The sequence below is a fragment of the Poecilia reticulata genome, linkage group LG3 (genome assembly GCF_000633615.1).
Source record: "Poecilia reticulata strain Guanapo linkage group LG3, Guppy_female_1.0+MT, whole genome shotgun sequence".
In the NCBI taxonomy this organism is placed as follows: domain Eukaryota; kingdom Metazoa; phylum Chordata; class Actinopteri; order Cyprinodontiformes; family Poeciliidae; genus Poecilia; species Poecilia reticulata.
Genome location: NC_024333.1, coordinates 19875576 through 19900130, shown reverse-complemented (window position 1 = coordinate 19900130; position 24555 = coordinate 19875576). Strand labels below are relative to the sequence as shown.

At 37.4% G+C, this 24555-nt stretch overlaps 2 protein-coding genes across 5 annotated transcripts in view; one reads left to right on the top strand and one right to left on the bottom strand.

Annotated features, from left to right (window-relative positions):
• Nucleotides 1–592: 592 nt before the first annotated feature.
• znf280d (zinc finger protein 280D) lies at nt 593–16478 on the bottom strand. 4 transcript variants are annotated; one of them, XM_008405380.2, is made up of 19 exons: nt 16203–16478; nt 15861–15999; nt 11916–12049; nt 10849–11054; nt 10659–10758; nt 10368–10577; nt 10204–10278; nt 10009–10103; nt 9510–9700; nt 6439–6596; nt 6242–6342; nt 5999–6145; nt 4964–5098; nt 4648–4883; nt 4082–4222; nt 3917–3985; nt 3723–3838; nt 3596–3629; nt 593–2215 (listed from the first exon to the last, which is right to left on the bottom strand). In XM_008405380.2, the coding sequence occupies exons 1-19, from the start codon at nt 16453–16455 to the stop codon at nt 1837–1839; spliced, it is 2919 nt and encodes a 972-aa protein (XP_008403602.1). In that variant the 5' UTR covers nt 16456–16478; the 3' UTR covers nt 593–1836. The 4 variants fall into 4 exon arrangements, with proteins under 4 accessions (XP_008403602.1, XP_008403605.1, XP_008403604.1 ...); XM_008405383.2 differs by lacking the exons at nt 15861–15999; nt 16203–16478 and adding exons at nt 12313–12378; nt 14796–15280; XM_008405382.2 differs by lacking the exons at nt 15861–15999; nt 16203–16478 and adding an exon at nt 14796–15280.
• tcf12 (transcription factor 12) overlaps nt 15424–24555 on the top strand; it is an 85886-nt gene continuing 76754 nt past the window's right edge. The window contains exon 1 of the mRNA XM_008405386.2: nt 15424–15803. The gene's annotated coding sequence lies outside the window, so the exon portion shown is untranslated. The remainder of the gene's footprint in view (nt 15804–24555) is intronic.

Here is a 24555-nt window from a genome sequence, read left to right as displayed (position 1 = left end):
GGTAATACATTCAATTTTAGAAGCTGATGTGATTTGATTCTGACAAAATTACGATCTATTATGTTAACCCCAAAAGCAAAGAATCTTAAACTAGTATTTTTGGTCAAGTTTCTAAGGCAAATATCTTGGTACACTTGAAATAAGACAAAATCAACAATTAAACTTTTCAGCAACATATTGGAATTAGGAACTTGTTTTAATTTTTTAATAACAATGAAGAAGTAGTACTTCCACTTGCAGATTATTTCATTTATGATAAAAATGTATAAGTAAAATAATCTGCCAGTGGAACCGGTACTTCTTTTATTATAAGGATGTATTTACCTCGTACTTAAAATGAGGTTCTATATTTTACTGGAAAATTGTTAAAGTGTAGATATTTGCACTAGAAATTAAACCAGTTCAAAAACAAGTTTTTATTTTTATATTTATAATTTTTTTAACCAAGTAAATTGAGAACAACTTCCCATTTTCAAGTAAAAAAAAAATTACTTCACAATTATCCAATTTTGCTGGATTTATTATTCACTATATTTAACAAGTTGCAGGTGTAATATAACAAATGATTTAGAGTAAAATTAACACACAAGTCTTCTATTCAATGTTTATTTACAGGGAAAAAAAAAACAGAACTGCTGCTATAATCCACAATGCAGATTCCGGCATAATGTGATGTATATAGAGAATATAACAGGAATATCATCAAAACATTTATACATAGAAGTAAATGTATTTACAGGGTAATTTTTACACGTAAAAAATTAAAAACAATGAAATGACTTTTGTCATTTTCACCTTTTTTCTGAAGGGAACATCTTAACATCTCTATTACATGGAACTTTCAGCCTGGTAAAGACAGAAAACGTACATAAATATTTTCCCACTGTGCTCGTCTGAGCCACGCCGTTCACAAAGCTGCACCAGAAACATTTCCTATGAGATCCCAAACGATTTTCTGCTCATGATTTTAATCATGGTTGAAAATCAGCAGAGTGCAGAATACAAAGTCAGTCTGGGATGCTGCAAACTATTAGTCAATACTGAAAGAAAGGCGATACTTTTCCCTATGCACGCTCAGGAATCTTATGTAAACAATTGAACATTTTAGTAAAAAAAAAAAAAAAAAAAGTTAGTTTCAGCTGATGGAAGATCACAAATAATAATACTAAAAAAACATCACACGATGACCAAACTACAAATTAACACTAGGTTTAAAACTGATGTTAGAGTAAAACCTCATTCAGATCATTAAAAATAAAAAAATAAAAATAAAAACAGATTTTTCTGCAAAGGTTCACACACTGCTAAAGCAATCCCCCAAACCAACTGTTATTTTTTTAATGCACGGTTAGGGGATGACTACATGCACAAGCTTAACGAAAAAGCTTTTTCTCAAAATAAAACCATCTTACAGATCCATTTCAGTTAAGTCATTAAAATAAAAGCGATTAAAAAAATAAAATTTCCAAAGTTTAAAAAAAAAAAAACAGCACAATTACCTAGTTTCATAAAAGATGTTAACATGTGTGCTGCAAAGACTACATCAGCATGTAAGAAACACAGAATTAGCCTAAAACATTCAAGTCTAATGGCAAACAGACGTATCCTGGAATCAGCAGGGATGCATTTAATGGTTTTTTTTTATTATTAAAAAGACAAGTGGTGAAAAACCTTTCAACTATATTTTAAATGATTGTTCTTGTTCGTAAAACCAAAGTTCAGAACAGCCGAAGCAGGACAAAAAAAAAAAGGTATATTTTCATCGTACTTTGAAAACAACGTACAGATCTTTAGTGAATCATCCGCTTTCTTCGGCTGATGTCAGCGACGGATAATTTAAGGTGTTTTTTCTCCAGTCACTGGATCCAGCAAACCGTCTGAGACGGACAGCTGCTCTTTGACGTGCAGGCTCTCTGTGTGACCCTCAGATTCCTCAGAGGGAATCAGAAGCACATCTGATGAAGACGGCGAAGCGGCCTCCGAAGGCGGCTGCTTTAAATCAACGCCTTCCCCCGATCTGGGATTTGGCGAGTCGTTTTCCTGCTCATCTGCTGGTAGTTTCTGCTCCAATTCAGGCCGGTGGGCATCATCAGGTGCCTCACTTGCAGATATGTCGTTATCAGACGGTTTCGAGTCCGTTTCTTCTGGCTCTAAAGCTGTTGTCGTTGGCAAGAGGGTCGCTGCCTCTTTGTCATCTGCTGACTGCTGGATATGCCTGTGTCAAATTAAATTAAAAAAGTATATTAAAATTCACATTTTTGTACTTGCTTTTGGATCTGTATGGCTAAAAACAACCTGAGCCCTTAAAACAAACAAGACAAAAGAAAACATTTAGTCATTTTTTGGCAGTAATGTTTTTTTAATTTAGGGAAAAATTCTAAAGTCACATTCAACAGGTACTGCGCCGTTACCTAGCAACCCCAGCCAAAGCTAGACGGTTACCTAGCAACCCAAACGAAACAGAACTAAAGCACATTTGGCCAGTTGGTTTTTACTCAGGGGTTTGGCTGCTGGAAAAGACAAATGTACTTTGCTGCTGACTTAGGCTGCGTTCACACTATAGCCTGAAGTGACCCAATACCAATTTATTATTATTTTGCCGTAATACGATATGTGTCTGATCTTTTTATGACTATCTGAACAACAGCGGTCAGAGTTTTTTCAAATGCGACCCGGACCACTTGGATATCCGATGCGTATCCGATTCAAATGTGTCCTGAATCTGCAAGTCGCCTTCATCCGACCTGAACAATACAGATTCTTGACAAACGTCACTATTCTGCGCCCTGTTAGGCACAAGCAGGAAGAAAAAACAACAATCACAATGAACTATAATGAGGATTAAGTTGTTGATATGCTGCTCCGGTCGGACAACTTCAAATGTATGAGCTTCACTGTTAGCATCCATGTTTACTTCTGCAAACACTGAGCACTTCTTTTTATAGGGGTTGGTAAAACACTGAGCACGCTCTCCATGTGTGATGTTATTGCGCATGCAGGACACTTTCAGGTCGTTTGCAGTTCATACTGGAGGACACATACAGATCACACTTATTTGGAAGTGTGAATGGCAAAAAAATATCTGATTTGACAAAAAATCAGAACTGGGTCACTTCAGGCTGCAGTGTGAACGTAACCCAAGTATCCAGAAACCACTTGCTGCATTCTTGTTGGTTGTGTGGAAGGCTCTACTTATACTTCTCAAAGATGTATAGTTGTACATCTGTTTGCAGTGTGAATAAAGTCAGAGTTGGTGGCTGTGTCCAGCAGCAGTTTATTAATTTGGATTTAAAGTGACAAGAGACCTTAAAACAGCTCATTCTGAAAGGAGATCAAAATAGGCAGACTAAAATCTTAATATCCAAGAATGATTATGTGCAAAAGATGCGATGAACACGTTATAATTTGATTACCGACTCAGATCAGTAATGTTTGGCTGTGTTTCTCTGCTAGATGAAGCAACTTCCTTACTTTTTCTTTCATTTGGAAATTAAAAACTGCTAATGGCTGCTTATGTAGGCCACCAGTAAGTCCCTGTAAGTAGAATAGCAGTTCTTTAGTTTAAGATTTAATGCCAGTAAGAGTTTCTACTCACACTTTGTCCTGGTCTTTGTCTTCAGGTCTGATGTCTGTTTAGTTAAACCAAGAAAGAAACACTTCTTTCTTTATTCACAATTATAAGAAAGCTTGCAACAAGCCTGAGAATTTAAAAAAATACAAACCTTTTTCCTGAATGACTCTACATGTGTGCTGCGGCTGATCGGTTAAATGCTTGGACATCAGGTCTCCACCGGACGCATCAACAAGCAGATCGCAGTTGAGACAGATGAGGGTTAATCTGAACAAAAACAAGAAATCTTCCGTCACTTTCCGCCTCAGATCTTTTGCCTTCAGAGATAAGAAAAAGCTTCCTTACTTTATTCCAGGTGAAGTCTTTCTGCGATCCATTTTTAAAATCCTCTGTTTGCTGATGGTGCTATGAAATCTAATAAAAGGGGGTGAAGAGGCAACATCAGATTGGTGGTGATAGTCACGGTGTGGGAAAGCGGCTAACAGCAAAAAACGACGACTTGTTAATCACTTTATCATGTGATTCCCGAAAGACACTTTGCATCCTGTTCGGTACGTGCATGCGCCACAGTTTGAGAGCATCGGAAAATGTGAAAAGAAGTCGTCGACCTTGCTGTTGCACTCGATGCATGTGTAGCAACCGCCACTGGCACTGAAAACGCAGGACAAAGAACATCAGGGAGAAAGGCAGTCATTTTTTTTTAAGATTATGTTCAGGCTTAAAGTCAGCAAAGTTAAATCTTAGCCAAAATATCTAAATATAACACCATTTTACACCAGGATATCTTGCTATATTATGGTTAGCAACCCCAATATAGGCCGTAAAATTAACTTAAACCCTAATTGTGGATTGCAAACCTACAACAACTAATTCATTTTGTCAAGAAAATGTGGAAGGTGGAACTTCATGTTTCTACTTCATTCTCAGATTGTTGGTGCGAGTGTTTTCTTTCAGGTCAGCTCTTTAACCACTATATAAAATACTATATAAGCCTTTCAGTTTCCTGCTCCGTCTTGTGCGTTTTGACTGAAGCCGTCTGTGAATTTAGAGAACCGTGCAGTGAATCCTTAACGAACCTGAGATTCTTGAGTGCCAGGTTGTGCTTGGAAGGTCGACGTTCTTGCTTTCTGCTATAGGTAGACTTGGCCTTTCCCATCCGAGGGTCTTTCATTTTAGACCTGGATAGGTTTACCGGAGCCTTGACTTTGAAGTTCGGGAAACCCGTAGGCTCTGGAGTCACGGTAACCGCTGATCGATTGGAGCCGTGTGGCATTATCGGTCCCTTTCCTGTCAGCGAGGCCCGGATTGTAACCTGCAGCAACAACAGAACATGGATTCAGCCAGTTGAACTAAAATAAAATGTCCAAATTGATATGGTTGAGCGGTTCAGACCTTGGTACCCGGAGGAAGACCCTCCAGCGCTATAGGCTTCCTAAAAGTCTTGTGGACGTGAGTCCGGTGCTCCGCTTTTTCCTTGTAGGTGAGGAAATGTAGTCTGCATTTTCCACATCGATGGATCCCTTTTTTCTGAAATATAACAATGTTTATTTTTAAAACACTTACATTGTTAGACAACCCCGAAGAAGGTGACTGCAGTAGAAGAGTCTGAAAGAGAGGAGGCTTCAGGTCAAACCTAATTTCACCTCCAGGTGACATTTTTATGAAGCTTTAGAAAGTTTTTCAACTCACATCTTTACCTCTACCAAACATTTGTTCCCCTTATTGTTCCAATATAATTAATTTAGGGCCAGGACTTTAACCGGTTAATTAAAAAAAATTTATTTCAAAAGTTTAAATGTGTTAAAAATATAAAACAATCACTTTTTTTTAGATATAGAAGTCCTGAGCAGGAGGAACCTTTGTGTTGCGTTTCTGGTACAGCCTTAAATCTGTCGCACAAGCGACATCTGGAAACAAAGGTCGCGGTTGACGAAGCTGCTTCTCTTGTCCCACCTTTGGGGTTCATTTTTGAATAAAAAAAAAAAAAAAGACATCTAATGATGGGACGCTTACAAAGACATTAACAAAAAGGAGTTGGCCAATGTTGAGCTATTCAGGCCTAAAATATAATATATATATATATATAAAATATGAGCCATCCCCAACACTTACAGTCCACATTTCTAAGTATGTTTTCAAAGAAGTTAAGCAATACATTTCTTTGTTGCTGAGCTCATATGACCTTTTATTCAATAAATTAGCAGCAAAAACGGGTTTTGAATCAAAAATGTTGCTTATTTTGTCAATATATGGTTTTCAATTAAAATACAATTTATTAATTACACATTCTGCGATTAAGTCAATAAAAAATTTTAATCAAGTCCCACCACTGCTATTATGTTTTTGCTGCTAATTTCTATCATCTTTCTCTTTTTTCTCTGCAAAAGAAAAACAAACTCCTCTCCATGCAGCACGTTAGCGTCGCACCTGATGCTTCATGTAGTGCTGCATGTATATGTGACTCGTTCTCAGCACTTTGAGGCAGAACGGGCAGAGCAGGTCTTTTGTATTCTCGTGGACGCTTCGGAAATGTGCCTCCAAGTCTGAGAAGAAGGAAGACCTGTAATCGCAAACCTGTGGAGTCAGTTGAGCACAACGTTAGCGTCTGGTTTCCACTTTTCAGGAAACATTAGGTAAGCAATAGCTGAACAATAATGACAAGCAGTAGACCTGGCAGACATAAGGCATTTCACCGGGTTTGTGGTTGGCCTTCATGTGCTCCAGGAGCACCTGCTCCGATTCAAACGCCAGCTCACATATCTTGCAGTTGGCTGCAAAGTGAGCACAAACGAAAGTAATCAATGCCCCAACATTAAATCAAAAAGTATGAGGTGGGGGGGAGAGATGTTTGGATCATATTTTTTTACTTGAAGATTCAATTGGGCTGTGAGCGCTCTCGATGTGGCACTGCAGCTGGAAGGGAGTCATGTACTGCCTGTAGCAGTGGTGGCAGGTCGTGTGGCTTTCCCAGCTCTCGCTGTTCTGCTTCTCCAGCTCCAGGTGGTGCTTCATGTGGTTCATGAACCTGCACAGAAAGACAGACACGCACCCCGAGTTTCACTTCCATAAGTTTAGTTTATGCGTTTTATTTTGCATTATGCATATTTTTGTTATGTGACATTTATTTTGAAAGGTTAAGTAGGAAGTAGAATCCAGCATGTTCGCTGGGAAACCAGAAAAAAGATGCACGACATATGGAAGCAAGACTTCCCAGACACAGCAAGTGGCTGTAGAAAAGTTATTTAAGTTTAAATAGTTTATTGAATAACCTCATTTCTACCTCGAAAGAAGGGTCAGCCAGCGAAGTATGTTTATATGTCTTAAAACATTTTTATGTCATTATTGTACTCATGACGCCATCTCATTTAAGTTTATATTGTATTTTAGTTCGACACTGGTGTTCGTGTCAGTGGGAACGAACGTGGAGTTGTAACAAGAACAACCTTAAAGATTTGCATTAAAGCTGACTTCACACCAGCAGTTAAACAAACTCTTTATTGCCGCCAAGAAGAGGTGGAAGTGATACCGAGTCCTTAAAATACAGAGATGTATTTTACACATTGAGGTAAGAAGAAGCTTAAAGGTGACCTGTTATGCTTCTGGAACAAGTTAGGATAAGTATATACAAAACATGTTCATTACATTGTTTTTACACAAAATTATTCTTGGATAACGAGAATTTGGTCTGGTTAGATCTGCCTAAAAACAATTGTAGAACTGTAGATCTTTGAAAAACAGAAGTGGAGCCTCCTGCACAGCCAACAAGAAGGCAGCAAAGGGGTTTCTGAACAGTAAGCTAACAACAAAACATTTGTCTTTTCCAGTAGCCATTATACATCGCATACAGCGATAAAATCAGCGGACCAAACATGAGAGCGGCACTTGAGTTGCTAGGTGACGGGCTGGGCTTTGCTGGGGTAGCTAGGTAACGGTGCAGTGCAGCATGTGACTTAAGAAGTTTTTGAAATAGCTAATTTTCCAGGCACCAAAAAATATAAAGTTACTGAAGAAAAAAAAAATTACTGGATGTTTTTTTTTTTTAAGCGCTTAATAGGTTCCCCTTAAACATTCAATTTAAACTGAAGACAACTTCAATGAACAAATATGTTGTGCTAAACACATCAATTTTATTAAAACGCCAAAAAAATTGGGTTTTCATTACATTTTTTGGTATATTAGTTTCTCAAAGGAGATAAAACGTCATTAAGATGTGGAGAGATAATCAATTATTCATGACTTGTGTACATTAGTCCCAGTCCTTGGGGGTTTTAAGATAAATGAAGAAATCTTCCCACAACTCACTTTCTAAGTATGTATAATGGGCGTTATAATATCAGCAATTATATGGGAATGTTTTTGTTCTTCCTAATGATGTAGTGCTCCATGGCTGCTTCCAGCACCTCCGCAGCTACCTGCCTCCGCTGCCCTGACAAGGCGCAGCCCATTTTTCAGCCTGAACGTTCTGCAGCCTCAGCTCCCCCAGCAGAAATTTTCTTGTGGGTGAACTATGACCCCCGACTGTGAAGAGTGCCGTACCAGTACAAATGTGCTTCCCCATTAAAAGCAGCTTACAGAAGCTTTTTTTGCACTGTTCTGAAGCAAAGTTATTTAATCAAAGGGGCAGTTTTCACGCCGAGTAAACTAGAAGTCATTTTTCATCTTTAGGCCCAGGAGGGAAAACGGTGTGATGCAGTCATCTATCTGGGAGGAAAGTTAGGGCAGACAAGGATGTGCGCTGCTCCGGCGTTTGCACAAGACAGATATATTTCCAAGGAACTTCTTAAAGTCCTCAGGTGCTGTTTGAGAACATGCTCATCACTGTGTGATGGAGATTTCATAAACCACTCAGTGGTGGAGAGAGTCTGGCTCAAAAATGTTAACGAACAAGGCAAAAAATGCAATATTCTGTGATTCCAAGCACAGACAAGATATGAATAAAAATAATTTATTTATCCACACGAAGCTCACCTTTAAAAATGTACCTTTCACCTACAAGCTCCTCCCTCCACTTCAGCTGGATTGTATAATTAATCAAAAAAAAAAAAATACTCTCACCCTTAAAGAGTCTTAGTTTCTAAAAAACAATAATGATTGTTTTTCCAACTTTGCCTACAGTTGTGCAGTTTTGCTTCTGTAACCCCCATTAAGGACACTGTTGATACTCTGGAGCTGCATATGTTTTGTCTCTGTAAAGTAGGTCCACTATATCCTCCCCAACTCTGCCAACATGTTGCCATAGTAACAACAAAATCGACTTGCAATTGGTTGTATGATGACCCCAACCCGGAAACGAGTAGGGAACCAGATTCTCAAGAGAAACTTTTGTTCATTAAAGGAATAAGTCACAACGGGAAAAAATTTTTTTAAAAAATAACACACTGTTACAAGGCGTTCAAATTATTTATATGTATTATTTTCTATGCTGACTATTTTTGAGTAAAGCTCATTAGGACCATTTTAAGTCTTTAATGTGGGCTTAAATCTCCAGTGACTTTTTTTAATTATTAGCTTTTTTGACACTTAAAAGTTCTCATTTAATAATTAAAAAGCCACAAAATCTTATAGCTTTTCTTCTCTTCCTGATAACTTTAACATATGTAATCCATTTTAACCAATATATTTAAAAAAGTTTGTTTTTTATTGATTCTTCTTCTGTAAATGGTATGTAGTCATGTTCTTAAAAGTTGATGATTAATGATATTTAACTATAAGAAATGGTTTGACATTAGCTGACATTATTATGGATTTTTTTTTACCTCTAGTAAAGTGTTAGATATTCCACGCTGATTGGTTTACTAAAATAATATAACCTAAGAACTAAAACACAAAACATATCTTCTTGTTTAGAAATTAATTATTTAGCTGGAATTATTTATGGTACATATTTGATCTCTGGATATAAATTAAAGTACACCCACTTATAAAACAACAAACCTACCTAATGTTGTTCTTGAGAACTTTCAAACAGCTTTGGCACTTGAAGGTTGTGTTGGTCTTCTGTGCCTCCTTTTTTTCTGCATCTCCTTCGAAGTTTCCATAGTAGAAATCTGCGACTAGCATGATGAGTTTGTTAGCGTTGGTGATGCTCTGAGCTGACGGAGCTGCACTTCCTGCAGTCGCACAACAACGCTGAAATAAAAAGACAAGTTTAGCTCTACAGGGCAGATTTGTCATACCGTAGAGCAATAGGGGGCATATTGCCAACTCAGCAACTTTCTTGATATACTGAGCAACATTTCAGACAAAAAACTGGTATCGGCCAAAATCAGAATCAGTAAGTTAGGCTTTTTAAAAGAACGGTAATCGGCGTTCAGTCAGAAAGCTGCAATTGGTGCAACCCTAATATATAGACTTAAAAACAAACAGATCTAAATATGAAATTTGACCCCTTTATATTCAAAATTGGATCTTGCATGATTTTACAACAGTTTACTCACCACAATATGAAAGTTCACAGCCTCCTCTGAAGGAAAGTCTTCATGACATTTGGAACAGGTTCTCTTTAAAACGCCATTTTCCACTTGGATGGTTACTTTTGCACAGAAGAGTGACAGAAGTTACAAATGACAATTTGCACTATTTTGACAATGAGAAAATAAAAAATATGTTCACATTTTAAGGTGAAAACCTACCAGAATCAATTTTGACTTTTTTGACTACTCTGTCAACCTCCGACGCCATCAATCCCCGCTTGACTGAGCTCTGATCTGAACGAGGTCAAACAGAAACAATTATACTCTAAATCACTTCCAGCGGATGCTGAAGTAAAGTCTGTACAGCACATAAAGTCAAATACCGCTCAAGTCCTTCCCAGAAAGGTTTTGAAGGGACGGCGTGTTGGACCTTTGGGGCTGCAGCTGATTAGACTGAGCTGAATACATGGCAGGGCTCTGGACGTTCGCCAGAGTCACCACGTTGTTTCTGATCTGCTGAACTTGAGGCCGGTGGACCACACCAGGCAAACCTGTGGCTGAAGAGACCTGCTGGAAAACCTGCTGCCGAGGCGCTGACAAACAGAATCAAAAAAATATCAGCTGTAACCTGTTGATTTCAAATGGGCTAACAAGCACAGCTAATCAGGATTTACCTGGAACAATTGTGAATGATGTTCCAGGGGGATACTGGGATCCAAGGGTGGCAATAAGGTCACTGCTGTTTGCTAATTGTGGAGAAGTGACAATAAACCCCTTAAAGAGAAAAGAAAATCAACATGAAATGTCTTTTATTTTTTTTTATTCCTATTGATCATTACTCCTTATAAATCTCACTGCAAATACCTGATTGTTAACTATAACAGGTTGAGGAGCCACTGTTGTGAGGGAGGGGGATACGGTTTTCACCGTAGTCACAGGTACATTCAGTGGCAGCACTATAGGTGAGGGGCCTGCAGGGGCCTGAACTGGAGTAACTTTCTTCTGTTGTGTCCCTGCACTGGTCCTCTGAGGAGGAGCGGGGCTGGGCTTACTGTCCTTCTGGTTACCAGCTGTAAGAAAATACAAGGAGGTGATCACATGTTGCTGCAGGAGGTAAGATGCAACTCCAACTTTCACCAAAAACACATTCATATTTAGTTTCAGAGCTGCTCTACAGGTGCATCTCAATGAGTTGGAATATTGTCAAAAGCTAATTTATTTAGGCAATTCAATTCAAAAGCTAAAATATTACTAATTTTAAATAAAACTGAATATTTAGTTTCTAAAAAAAAAAAAATACATGAGACAAACCATTTTTAATACAGAAATGTTTGGCCTTTTCCCCAGTGAAAGCCTGCACAATCATGTCAGGCAGAATGTCCACGAAGGTAAGCTACAGAAAAAATGAGCTGCAAAGACGCTGCCAGTTCAGAGTACTGCATCAGAGCATATTAATGAATGAACTCACTGAACTTGTCTTGCCTTAGCCTACAAGAGTAACTGTGGACTGTTGTCAAGAGGAAGATGAGAGTTAACAGAACCAACAATCCTCATGGGCTGAGATTAGTCACAGTCTAATCTCCTCCATGCCACGCTGCATTGATGCAATAATTCATGAAAACGTAACCAAACATTGAGTCTTTATAATGTGCAGTACATGAATGTACTTTTTAATAAGCTAGCATTCCAGTATTACAAACTGTTTCACACATTTATTGATGTTATATAATATTAAAATGTACTGTGAAACTGGATTTTGGGCTTTCATTAGCTACAAGCTAAAGCCATAAAAAAACAAAACAGAAATAAACACTTAAAATGTGTAACTCTGTAATACGAATTTCAGTTTTTTAAATTACTTTTAAACAAAATTCAGGATATTTCAATTTACTGAGAAATGTTGAGCATATAGAGAATACACTTTTACATACAGAGAACGCCAACGAAGATGGGTTCATCGTCGTCATCATCATCATCATCGATGAGATGAACCTGAGGAACTTGTTTCTGCCACGGTTCCAGCTCCTCCTCTACACACTCCATGAAAAGCTCAGACATGGTGGACCTGAAACAAACAAAAAAAACAAACAAAAAAAAACACATTTTTTACTTCCATTTAGTCTCAACTGCTTCTCTAAAAACAGCTTAAGCTCTTAAAAAAACCCACCCAGTCGTTTTTTTGGCAACAAGTTAATGCTTTTTGGTGTCTGAAGAAGAAGCCGTTTCAAAAACCTCCCAACTGTTAAATCAGAACCAACTGGCACTGCACTGTTACTTAGCAACCCCAGCCCGTTACCTAGCAACACCAGCCAAACCCCAGTCCCTCACCTAGCAACACAAGTGGAATTCCTTCGATCTGCTGGTCTTACTGCTGTATGAGCTGCAAAATGACAGCTGAGGAAAAAAAAAATAAAATAAATTAAGTGTTTTGTTAGTTGACTCAGAAAAGGTGTTTGTACAATGTTCAAAGACGGTTGTATAACTGCACATTTGTTCACAGCCATTTTCATGTAAACCTTTGGGTTTAAGGTGACAAGAGGTCCTAAAACAGGCAGCTCATTCTGAAAGAAGCCGTTTTAAAAATAGGCAGAACTGAGCAGACTAAAATCTCATTATGTAATAATGACCGTGGAAAAAATATGCTGAAAATGTTTTGTTTAGCCCATAGACCTTTTCCTAAGCTGTTCAATGAAGCATAATCAGCCACTTTTACATATTAACATTTACATCTTCCCCTAGTTTAAGAGGCACGTGAGCAATCTATCTAGTGACAAACATGTAGTTAAATTGCATGTTTTTTATTTTTGGAAGGAAAACTATTGACTTTAGTAAGCACAAATGAATTTTTGTCATTTAGAAATGAAAGATGTGTGTAAAAAAAAAAAAAAACTGGAAATATCTAATATATTTCACACTCAACTTTCCTTTTTCCATATTTTTCCAGACCTTGACGATGATGGAAGAAAACCCGATTCTCAGGTCCAATCAGACTCAGGTCTGAGTCCTGATTTCAGAGCAGAATGGAGCAAACAGCAGAAATAAAAATGTATATTTCTGGAATTTTCACAAGGTTTTAAACAAATGGAAGCCCTATTGGATTTGAAACCAGGGTTGTTCGAGAACTCTGACTTTTCAAGTAAAAATACCAACTTCAGCACAGAAACAAACTCCACCATAAAGCCTTAATTAAAGAAGGTCGTCTAACTGCCTTCAAAGAGGCAGAAAGATGCATTTACCTAAAGGTTTGTTCAGGTTAAAATTGAGTCTGTCTTTTGGACTGTTGCCACATGTTTGCTCAGAAAGAGAGATAGTTTTTAACTCTATTTGATGCAATCATCTATCGGCAGTCGCCATATGCTTGCTCAAGTGGATTTGCTGAGGAAGTCGATGCAATTGGTGGGGCTTCTTAAATGAGTAACTTTTTGCCACTTGGCATTATAATCTGAAGTCAACAGTATTGTAATACAACTACAGTTAAACTTGATTTTATGGAATTTCAATATCTCTTTACGATTAGATTGATGTGATAATATTCTGCATGACATGGAGTAGTTCATAGATTAGTTCCTTTTCTCCTATAAAAGGATTTCCCAAAATTAGGGAAATCGGCACCGTTAAATCGGTGCATCCGTAGTTCTTATGGATGATTTTTGTTGTGAATTGACACCACTGTAATAAATTTAACCGAGTTGAATTACAGTTGACAACAGTGTTCATTATCAATCAGGAAGGCCAGCTGTGTCGTAGGATGACCCCTCCACATAATGCACTGTTTGATAATGCCACCCACCCCAGATCTGTAACTCCATGTTACAGATCTGAAAAGCTCCTGCTGCATCCTACGTGCACATATGAGCGTTACAGGAGATCCTTCCTCCCAGTAGCACTTTCACCGTTGTTGTTTGCACTTCTTATAAACAAGCTGCTGTTGTTTCTTATGCACATTTTTAAATAACCCTGCTCGTCTTGGCTTAGCATAGTAGAGTATTTGTGGACTGTTGTCAAGAGGAAGACATAGCAGTTTCTTTGAATCTGCTATGTGTAATACTTGTACAGTACTTTATTGTCTTGTAGGTTAACTGAACAGTAGGTTATTCTTAGTTCTGCTTTTACATGTTCATTTTTGTGTAAACCTACATGCTTCGACTTAGCTGAACACACCTGAATATCCCCACTAAGGGACAATAAAACAGATTTCTATTCAATTCTTTAAAGCACTTCCCAGATAAAACCAGTCTATAAAGGTTTTTCTTTCTTTTTAACACTAATTCATTCATTATAAGCTAATGAACATGAAGAGGGCTAAACAAACAAAGCATTGTAATTTGACTGTACTAAATCATTAAGTAAAAAAACCTAAAACAAAACACGAGAAACCTAAAACAAAACAACAAGCTACAACAGGAAAAGTATAGCTTGTTGAAACAACCTACCTGCTACTAACACTTCTTTTTAATGCATGCAAGAACCCGAGCAGCAGACATTATAAGCTACAGTCTTGCTACTCTTGCAGAGCTGCTATTATGCACAGCAGCCCTTTCTGCAGACAAGCTAATGCTAATGTTGGGCTTTTGCAGAGCTTTTGTTCTCCACGCTGATGCATCTGCTTTCAGCTTCAACACAACGGCAGAAATTAAAACCCTTTTACATTTTAAGATCTTCTCTCCAATCCAGCTTCGCACCACGTCGTAACAGCTATTGATTATCGATACCTGCTAATGTTGCTCCATAACAGCAGCATTGACTAGCTAGCATTAGCAGGTGGGATCTGGCACAAAGACCTGCTGAATAGGATTTGTTTGTCAGCTCACCTTTTTTATTCCAACTCTCTGGGTTCAGGAGACGTAACTTTCCACATGCGGTTTACAGTTTATTCCGAGTCCTAAAAGCGGTGGGATTGGCCTTTTTTTTTTTTTTTTTTTACCGCTGTACATCACACAGAGGAGAGGGGGGGTCTGATGCTTGTCGGTTAGCTAGTCCCAGGCAGCGGAAATACTCGGAGAGTCTGGACCAATCACATTCCCGGGAACAGACTGCTTCCCAGTCCCTCTGGCGGGGTTTTAATTTGCTCCATACGTCTTTAAATACTTCCAGAGTCTATGGCATGTACTCCTTTAGCCTGTTTGATCTTAATGTTTCTCCTTTGGCTTCATCAAAATGAAAATCCAAGAAGCCTCCAATTCAATCTTGACACCGTGTTTGCTAACAATTACACTTTGATTTTATTAAGGTATGCACATCTCGAACTATATCAGACCCTGTATTTTTAAAGCGTTTTAAACTCTGGGATCCATGCCGAGTCCGGACGCAGAGAGAATAGTATAAACATTTTGTAAATTATTATAAACATAGTAAGCTGCTGTAGGATACTCGTGAGCAGAGTTAGGAAGTAACTAATTACATTTACTTGAGTAACTTCTTGGAAAAAACAATCGCTGGGTCGAAGACACGTGACCCGGATGACGCGCGAAATTCAGATGGTTTTTCAGGAAGTGGATTTCTTCGGTTCAAAAGCAAAATGGATCACACAGAGTACGCTAATACCCCAAATGGGCTGGCACAAACGAGGTATCGCAAAAAAATACGAGTATATTTAGGATATGATCCATATTATCTCGGCAAAAAAAAGACTTCTCATGTAATCTGGAGGATTTACCCGGCGTCAACATAACTATCTGCTGCTGTAAACCTCATATTATACAACGAGCCAGATGAAAGCTTTCAAAAGCCTGGAAGGATACACTTATTTTGTTTCAGTTTGGGTCAACCATTTAGGATCAAAAGAAGTATTAAATGGCTGTCGACTTGTTTCTGCCTGGGTGAGTAGCGAGTTTTTAAGCAGTTAGTGATAACAGGGTGCAGGGACGTTTCCGTGCCTTAGCTCTTTCCTCTGCTGTCCTGATGCTTCTGTTTGTGGCCTCTTGTTAATTCTTTGGTATCCAATTTTTTGGTATCCCAGGTGAACAGTAGGGGCCCAGTCTTGGGAATCTACCTCATGTGCTGCGCTCGGACAACCTAAAAAATAGTAAAGTAAGATGTGAAATGCCAATGTCAGCCCTAAGCTAGCTGCTAACAACATTAGCACTCAAACACTTTTTGGTTTCAACCAAGCTAGGGCGTAAAATTAACATATCTAACCTTACGTATGAATGTTTGTCTTTCTAAATAACTGTCCAATAAAATATCTGAAAACACAACTTAAACGACGCGAATCTTACCTGTTAGAAAGTGGTCGCTGCAAACTCTGGCATGCATACTTTGCGCAGCTCTTGCATTTAGCCGTAGATTGTTGATCCATGCTTCTCGTCTTTCTTCGGTAAGTTTTTGAAATTTAACTCCTTTGTGACCAACTACTTTCGGAACACGGAAAAAACGCTTATCTTTCTCTCTGTTGGAACGGTTGAAACATCCGTACACGACACATATTCCAGGCATTTTGAAGCTGGATGAACAGAAATAAATTGGCTGCATTTACTCCCTGACCCCCACGGGCGTCTCGTGGCGTCGATACTACGTCATCTTCAACCCAGCAATAGTATTTTAACTAGACTGTATTTTTTTTACTTTTACTTTAGTAATTCTATCATGAAGTATCACTACTTTCACTTGAGTAAAATTTCTGGATCCTCTACCCACTTTGAACTACGTCTCCGTGCGTTATTTCTTTTACTTGTATATTTAAGAGTTTAGATATAGAGTAACTTCAGTGAACGAAGAACAAGTTTGTTTTAAACAAAAATCACCAGATATACACGCCTGTGTTTTTGTTAAAGTTTCAGAAGTTTCATATTAAGAAATTAGTTTAGATTTTTTTTTTCTTTTTCCTTTTGCTTGATTTTATTATTTTGTAATTGTGAATTATTTTCGTCTTGGTCTTTAAAAAAAAATACATTTTCACATAAGTGCATGTTTTATGTTGAAATAAATTGATTGGGAAAAATTTATCTTTTGCCTGGTTTTGCTATTTTGTAATTCTGTATATGAATCATTTTGGTCTTTAGAATACCAAAATTTGCACTTTATATTTTGGTCCAGCTGATGGAGTATTTTTTATTTTTTATTTTAAATGGTTGATAATTTGATGAGTTACTCAGTACATGAGTTGTTACCAAATACTTTTTACTCTTAAGTAATTTTATGGACAGATACTTTTTACTTTTACTGCAGTAAATATGTGTTGAAGACGCACTGCCACCTTTGCTAGTGGGTCACCTGCCTTTGCTTTCCAGGGCACATGAAAGAAAACTGCATTTATGTAAACATAAATAATTTGTAATAATGCTTTTGTGGCTTATTACATTAATTTATTAGCTGTTTAGTTTGAAATTCTTCTTGCTAAGATCTTGGGCTATTAACACAACAACTATCATGAAAACTGTTAAAAAGAGGAAACATTTATTGAAGATAAAAATAAATTTGGTCAATGAAGCTGATGAAGGTCATCAGAGGCCTTTTGGAAATGTACTTAGTTTAAAAAAAATGAAATTTATATCTTTCTAATGTTTCTTTCTGAGAATTTTATGATGTCTTATGTCTAAAAAAGTTATATTTAATAACACCAACAACACATTTTAACATAGGATTGTTTATAATGATCACAGGAAAACTGCTGACTTGACAATTGTCCACCGGCACCCTCCACCAGGAGGATAAGCCAGAAAACGTTATCGCCTCTGACTGTATACAGTGTGTTATATACAACTGTGTTAATGGAAAGTTGAGTGGAATAAAAAAGCGATTTAATAAAAAAAATGCAATGGAAATATTTATCCACAACCTTAATGGAGAGTAAAGCGATGTCCACTAAAGAGTTTTAGGCAGACTCAGAACATTTAAACCTGAGTCACCACACACAGAAATGTCCAGAACCCAGGTATGTTTTAAAACGCTCCTTGTTGAGATACTATTGAACCAGAAGCTTCTTGCATGTTATAAGAAGCCTGGGCTGTTGCTCAGTGATCCAAATTCCTTATATAGAGAATTTAGAGAATAAAAGCAAATGTTGTATTTTATTTTAAAATCAATTTCCCTGAGTCTGTAGGAGTGAAGAGAAAATGGATACTACTATTAATAATAATAATAACAACGCTAAAATCTGTACAATGTGGAAAAGATACATTTCATAATAAATGTATAAAATGAAGAAGTTGTGTGGACGTAAAAGACTACATAAACTTCCAATGATATGAGTGAAGTAAAACCATCCATGTTGATCCATGCAGTAATTACAGAGTAAAGCTGGGTATATTATAATTGCATAGTACCAATGAAAAGATGGAAAGTAAACTATTCCTTTAAAGGACTTACAACAGGCTGTATGTCACTTAACATGCAGAGAACGAGCCTCAAAATGCTCTTTTAAAAATATTTTTAATTGAAAATGTGTGATCTGATTCTCTTAACTAAGACATTTAAGGATAAGAGTCTTTATTCCATGATTTATGCTGAAGTACTAATACTGAGTCAACATCTGGTACATTGTAGAAACTAGAGCACCGTGTATCTGAATCTTAATGTATAGACCGTAAAAAGTCTGGAAAAGCTCAGCCTGTGCAGTTTTAATTTTAACTGTTCATTTTGCATTAGTTTGCATTTTGCGTGGAAAAGCAAGATGCTGTTTCAGAGGGAGAGTGGATGTATTCTGACCAGGTTCCAAGAAGCAAATCGGCTCTGAAGAGTCAACTTTGGTTTATTAGGCGACACCAGAACTGATGCACGGTGATTGTAAGTGTACAGAGCAACATAAAGTATTTTAAATTTCATGTTTTGTGGTTACAGATAACAGAAAATACAATGCAGTGCAGTGTTTCCAATATTCCCTGGGTAGGTATAACGGATAATACTTACAAAATAATTTTAAAAAGTATATTCTAGATCTTTAAATGTTCAACATTGCTCTATGAGGTTTAGCGTGGAGTGATGAAATACAATACATATAACTGTAAATGTGGGTTAACTGTCTGATGGAGTAGCTGCTGGAGAGGTTTGACAGATCTGACCAACAGGTGGCAGTCTGGAATTAGTAATCCACAGTAAAGGATCCTCACACACTTTCATTTAAAAACGAGGATAAAGCTTTAAATCTCTGGGTTTTTTGTGTTTTTTTATCTCGACTCTGTGAATCAGCATTTTTATTCTTCAAAAGCTGCTGGCATTCAGTGCATTATGCTCAAATTCATGCAAAACAGTGTTCTGAGAAATGATAAAGAAAAAACTGTTGAATGCTTTGTCACCATGTTGTAAACAAAAAGTTATTATGTATAAAAAAGTGTTTTCAATCTATATATGATAAAAGTCACACGGTAATTTAAGATTCCACAGTTTTATGGGAAAATGTTAACTATTTAAAGTCTGATTCAAAAGATTTTATTGTAATATTTATAATCTATTTTTTAAACATTACCTAATCTTATCACTTTTTCTTAGTATTTTTTTCTCACATTTTTTGCATCACAATGATACACTAGACTCCATTTCTACAGAGCTAGTGTAAGATGTAGTTCACCACATTCACTGGATACAGTACATTTCAGAGGAATAGATGCAGTAAAGGTCTTAGAAATATTTGTGTCAGAAATAATGTGTTTGGTGCTGTAGGGCAAAATAAAGTCAGGGGTTTTCAGGAAACATTTAAGATAGATTTTATCAGTCATTTGCAGAAAAAGAGATCAGTAAAAAAAAAAAACTAAACCAAATCGATGTTTGATGTGGATACGTTTTGTCTTTACCTTGGAAATTCCCACACATACAAATGTTGAGAAAGTTGGCAGTTAAAATACTATGAAGAAACGGAGAACAGCTCAATTTATAAAGACCCTCCAAAAAAATACAGTTGAGAGAAAATATGCTGTGATTTGATGGATTTCAACAATGTGCGGCTCAAGTCAACCTGAGTTAATTCAGTTCACACACAAAAACCATCTTCTCTCATACTGTACGATCCATTGTCTTAAAGAAAAACAGACATTTTCCTCCCACGTTTGATAATTCATTGAGGACGGACCCAAATGTGTTGGTGGTTCTGGCACGAGCATTGACAAAGGTGTGGAAAGAACAGGCCTCTGTTAGTGAAACATCTGGATCTGGTTGGAGAGGAAACCTCTGGTGATGAACCAACACCCAGAGATTACAGATAATATTTATTTTACCTACTAACCTCTTGTCTTGTTGAAGCAGTGGTCTAATGATATTGTCTTATGTACAAAAAAAATGGACTAATGACAGTTCAAAAAGGATGTGATGATGATCAGGCAAATCTGGACCCCACCCAACCAATCGATTTCCCTCCTCTCTATTGAAGCAACATCACTGCTTGCCTCCAATCCAAAACAGTAGCATAAAGTTCAACAAAGTATAAACATTTATCATCATTTAAAGTAAAACACTTTAAAGTTTAAGAACATTATGACACAAGCAGAATTCAATTTAAAACTTTCTTCCCCTAGAAAATCTCCCAAACACCAGATTTGCCTTACAAACCTGCATGGGGCAAATTCAGTAGGTTTCACAACTGTCCACAGTTTGGACCACTGATTATTTGCTCTACACATGAAACCAAAAACCAGAGCAGAACTGCAAGAGGTTTAATGAATGTGATGCTGGAATTTACAATGCAGGGTCGATTAAAAACAAATACTTGAACCTTTAAGATTTCTTTAAACAATCCAACAGTCTGGCTTCAAACTTACCATTCCACACACCAGATGATTTGATGTGCTAAAACATGCTTTCTCGTAAATTTTGGTAGCGGTGCTACTGGTAGAACCTGGAGGCACATACAGCTCTGGAAAAAGTTAAGAGACCGCTTCAAAATGATCCATTTCTCTGATTTTACTTTTTATAGAAATATGTGTGAGTAAAATGAACATTGTTCTTGTATTTTATGAACTACTGACATGTCTCTGAAATTCCAAACAGAAAAACAAAATGAGAAATAGTCAAAATAATAAAAAAGATGCAGTACTTTCAGACCTAAAAAAAAGCAAAGATTCATATTCATTTTGAAACAATACTGATGTTTTACCTCAGGAAGAGTTCAGAAATTAATATTTGGTGGAGAAGCCAGGAAGTTTTCAATGGAGTTCAGTGCAGTGGACTCTCAATGTTTTCCACAGCTGTATATCTAAATATTTTTTCACTAACACATTTGAAGCAGAGTAAAGAACAAAATCCAAAGTAATTTTTTCATCCTCCAAAAAGTAGGTAGCACAATCTACAAATGAACATTATTTAACCCTAAGCTAAACAACAGATAGTACAGATTAAAGATACAATATTACAAGTACTCCAAAAAATAAACTATCAAATGTATGACCAATCATCATAAAGATAAACTGTGATGCCCCAATATGTAGTGTTCATACATTCAAGACATAAATTACATCTGAGATTCATTAGACGCGACCAGGTCAGCAGCAGGTGTATTTCTGTCTAGTCTTCTCTTCAGTAGACGGATCCTAAATAGAGAGCTAAGAAAATGATTGCATAAACCCACTTCTGGGTTCAAACGGATCCTATGTAGAATAACAGTAAAGCAAACTAAACCTATTCATATCTGTGTGTTTGCAAATTGGCATTAAGTTAAAGAAAAATTGACATGGATCAGTAAACACAAGCATGACTTCTAGTTCAAATAAAATGCAGTATACGTGCTAAGAAGCAACCAATATGACTCAAGGTGTCATACATTTGATCAAAATCTTCAAAAAAGACATACTTGAGAATCCTAAACTCTGAAATGGATTACAGCAGGTATTTTTCACCTAAACATGAGCAATAATCAACTGAAATAATGTCCAAAACTCATCAAGTTTTGGGTTGTAATATGAGAAACATGCCGTGTATGGAGCAGAGGAAGGCTCAAATATTTGACTATTCTTGTGCTTTCTTTGTGTCTGCTTAATCATTTCCATCTGTTATTGTTGCATCTTTGTAAAAAAAGGAGCATATTTAGCTGAGCTTCCCTACATGATGACAGCGCAAAAGCTCTGCTGTGGTTATGAACCTTTTTAAAAGACGTCCTTTGAACATGTTTACAGTTTGTGGTAATCTGTTTAGTATGCACACCCCTCTTCATACTGTATGTAGAGGGTTACTTTGCTGTGTAAGCAGTTGCTCCCAATGCTGGAACAGCAACTTTTCAAGAACAATTTTCCTCTACTGAGTCATTTTTCCTGTTAGTGGTGGGAACAGCAAGTCTTTTTAGGTCCTTATGAAATCCCAGGACATTTGGATGTGTATTTGTGGTTTTTGATTGCCAAAATAATAACAGCAATGCAGACCTGAGACAGGTGAAAGTTGCACATTATGAGTTAAATTGTTGTAGTTTAATAATAAAGCCATCAGAAGGCAGGGATTTGGTTAGTTCAAACATTGTTCCACCATTGTGGAAATATGTGGAAAAGACGAGTTCTTACGTTAAAATCAGTTGATCCTTTTATCTGGTTTAACAGAGACAGACTTTTCTGTAGAAGATTATGTTTTCACTGGTAGTTTTATATACAGCTGTGGAAGAAATTAAAAGCCCACTGCACTGAACCCCATTGAAAACCTCCTGGTTTTTCCACCAAATAGTCATTTCTGAACTCTTCCTGAACTATTAAAACATTGGTATTGTTTCTAAATGAATATGAACTTGTTTTCGTTGCATTGAGGTCTGAAAGCTCTACACCTTTTTCGTTATTGTCTGCTAATAAATACAACATTTTTGCTTGTAATTTTGAAGACATGTTGTCTAGTTCATAGAGTAAAAGAACAATGTTCATTTTACTCAAAGGCTTTAAGTACGGCATGTCAGACTCTTGTAGAATGACATTAGGTTTGAACAGTGTAAAAATAGTGGCTTAAACCTCTGCTACTGTAGAGTTTAAAGGGGAATTATTATGTAAAATAAACTTTTCTTTTTAGCTTTATATGAAGTTATAATGTTTCCCCCTCATCATAGTGACATCTGGAGTGTTGCTTTGATTCTTTCATGAATGTTTGAGAAATCCTTACATCTGCCATAGCAACCATTCGGGGTGCCTAAATGTTCTCCCAAAGCTCCACCCATTTACCAAAAGCTACGCCTATTTACCCAAAGCTTCACCTTGGAGCTGCAGTCTCCAGTTGAGCTTATGCCTCCCAGGGGGGCCCTCGTCTGTGCTTCCCCCTCTCCACTCCTACAAACTAGCAGCAGCAATTAGCAAATACCTGGTGGAAGTCTGCTGAGCTCCATCCATCCATCCATCCATCCATTTTCTTACACCCTTGTCCCTCAGTGGGGTTGGGAGGGGTGCTGGTGCCCATCTCCAGCTAGCGTACTGGGCGAGAGGCGGTGTACACCCAGGACAGGTCGCCAGTCTGTCGCAGGGCAACACAGGACACAGAACCTTGCACACACACACGTAGGGGCAATTTGGAGGGGCCAATTAACCTGACAGTCATGTTTTTGGACTGTGGGAGGAAACCGGAGTACCCGGAGAAAACCCACGCATGCACAGGGAGAACATGCAAACTCCATGCAGAAAGACCGGGGCCGGGAATCGAACCCAGAACCTTCTTTCTGCAAGGCAACAGCTCTACCAACTGCGCCACTGTGCAGCCCGTCTGCTGAGCTCATCATACAAATGTTTTTCAGTCCAACACTCCTAAGAAAAGTAAAAGGCACAATGGAGAAGCATTGCTGTGATGATGTGCTGAGTGTCGGAAAGGGGCAGGAGCTTTTTAAAGAGACGGGGGCCAAATTCAAGGAATTAAGTTGTGAAGTCAAATTTCTTTTAAGATATGTCTAATATTTGCAGCATTTTCATGACACCTGAAGGTAACATTGTTTCTTGGTTGTGCCATAAAATGCCTGTATGTGCCTGGAAAACACACAATACTGTCCTTTTAAATATATTTAGCTGTAGTGACAAATGCACTCCAACAAGAAATAGCTGTATTACTGTTTAGACCTAAATACAAAAGGAGTGAATTCTCCCAGTATTCTTAGAACTGCTAAGGCACAATGTCGGAAAAAGACAAAATTTTAAGAAAACGTTCTGCTTGGAATCCCTCTCACATAGAGTAAGATGCCATACATCATAAAAAAGTATTTCAAGTAATATAAAAAGACGAAGCAAACAACTAGAAACATGCAGTAATAATGCTGTATGTACATCAGATGTAAAGGCAAACAAAATTTGGGGAAAAAAAGAGCTGAAGCATTTTTCAAAGTTGTAAAGAAATTCTTCCAACAAAATACAAATGAATACATTGATGGAAGTATATTTTAACAAACTACATTATAGAAAACATATAAAAACAAGCAGCAGCTCTTGGCAAAGAGCAAAAAAAGTTAATACAACTAAAGTTTGTATTAACTTGTCATTGCTAAAGAAGCGGCTGATCACAAAGTGCTGTTACACTGATGGAAAGTTGAGTGGAAGAAAAAACTGCGATAGAAAATAAAAGACAAAAGCAACAACGACTACAGCCTTGTGAGGATTGACGGTCCGCTGTGCTTCTTCCTATAAAAGTCAGCAAAGCCGCAAATTACAACAGCTTTTAGACACATTTGCAATTTATTGACCTGTAGTCGTAGTTTAACCT

Bases quoted from the DNA above. Each gene is read 5' to 3' on its own strand.
- znf280d (XM_008405380.2), bottom strand. From the start codon at position 16,455: ATGCAGCCAATTTATTTCTGTTCATCCAGCTTCAAAATGCCTGGAATA. The intron at 11,055-11,915 runs GTATGTAAAAGT...ATTTTCTTACAG, and splicing joins CATCTTCGTTGGCGTTCTCT to CTGGTAACCAGAAGGACAGT. The intron at 6,146-6,241 runs GTCTACTGCTTG...CTGACTCCACAG, and splicing joins AAATGCCTTATGTCTGCCAG to GTTTGCGATTACAGGTCTTC.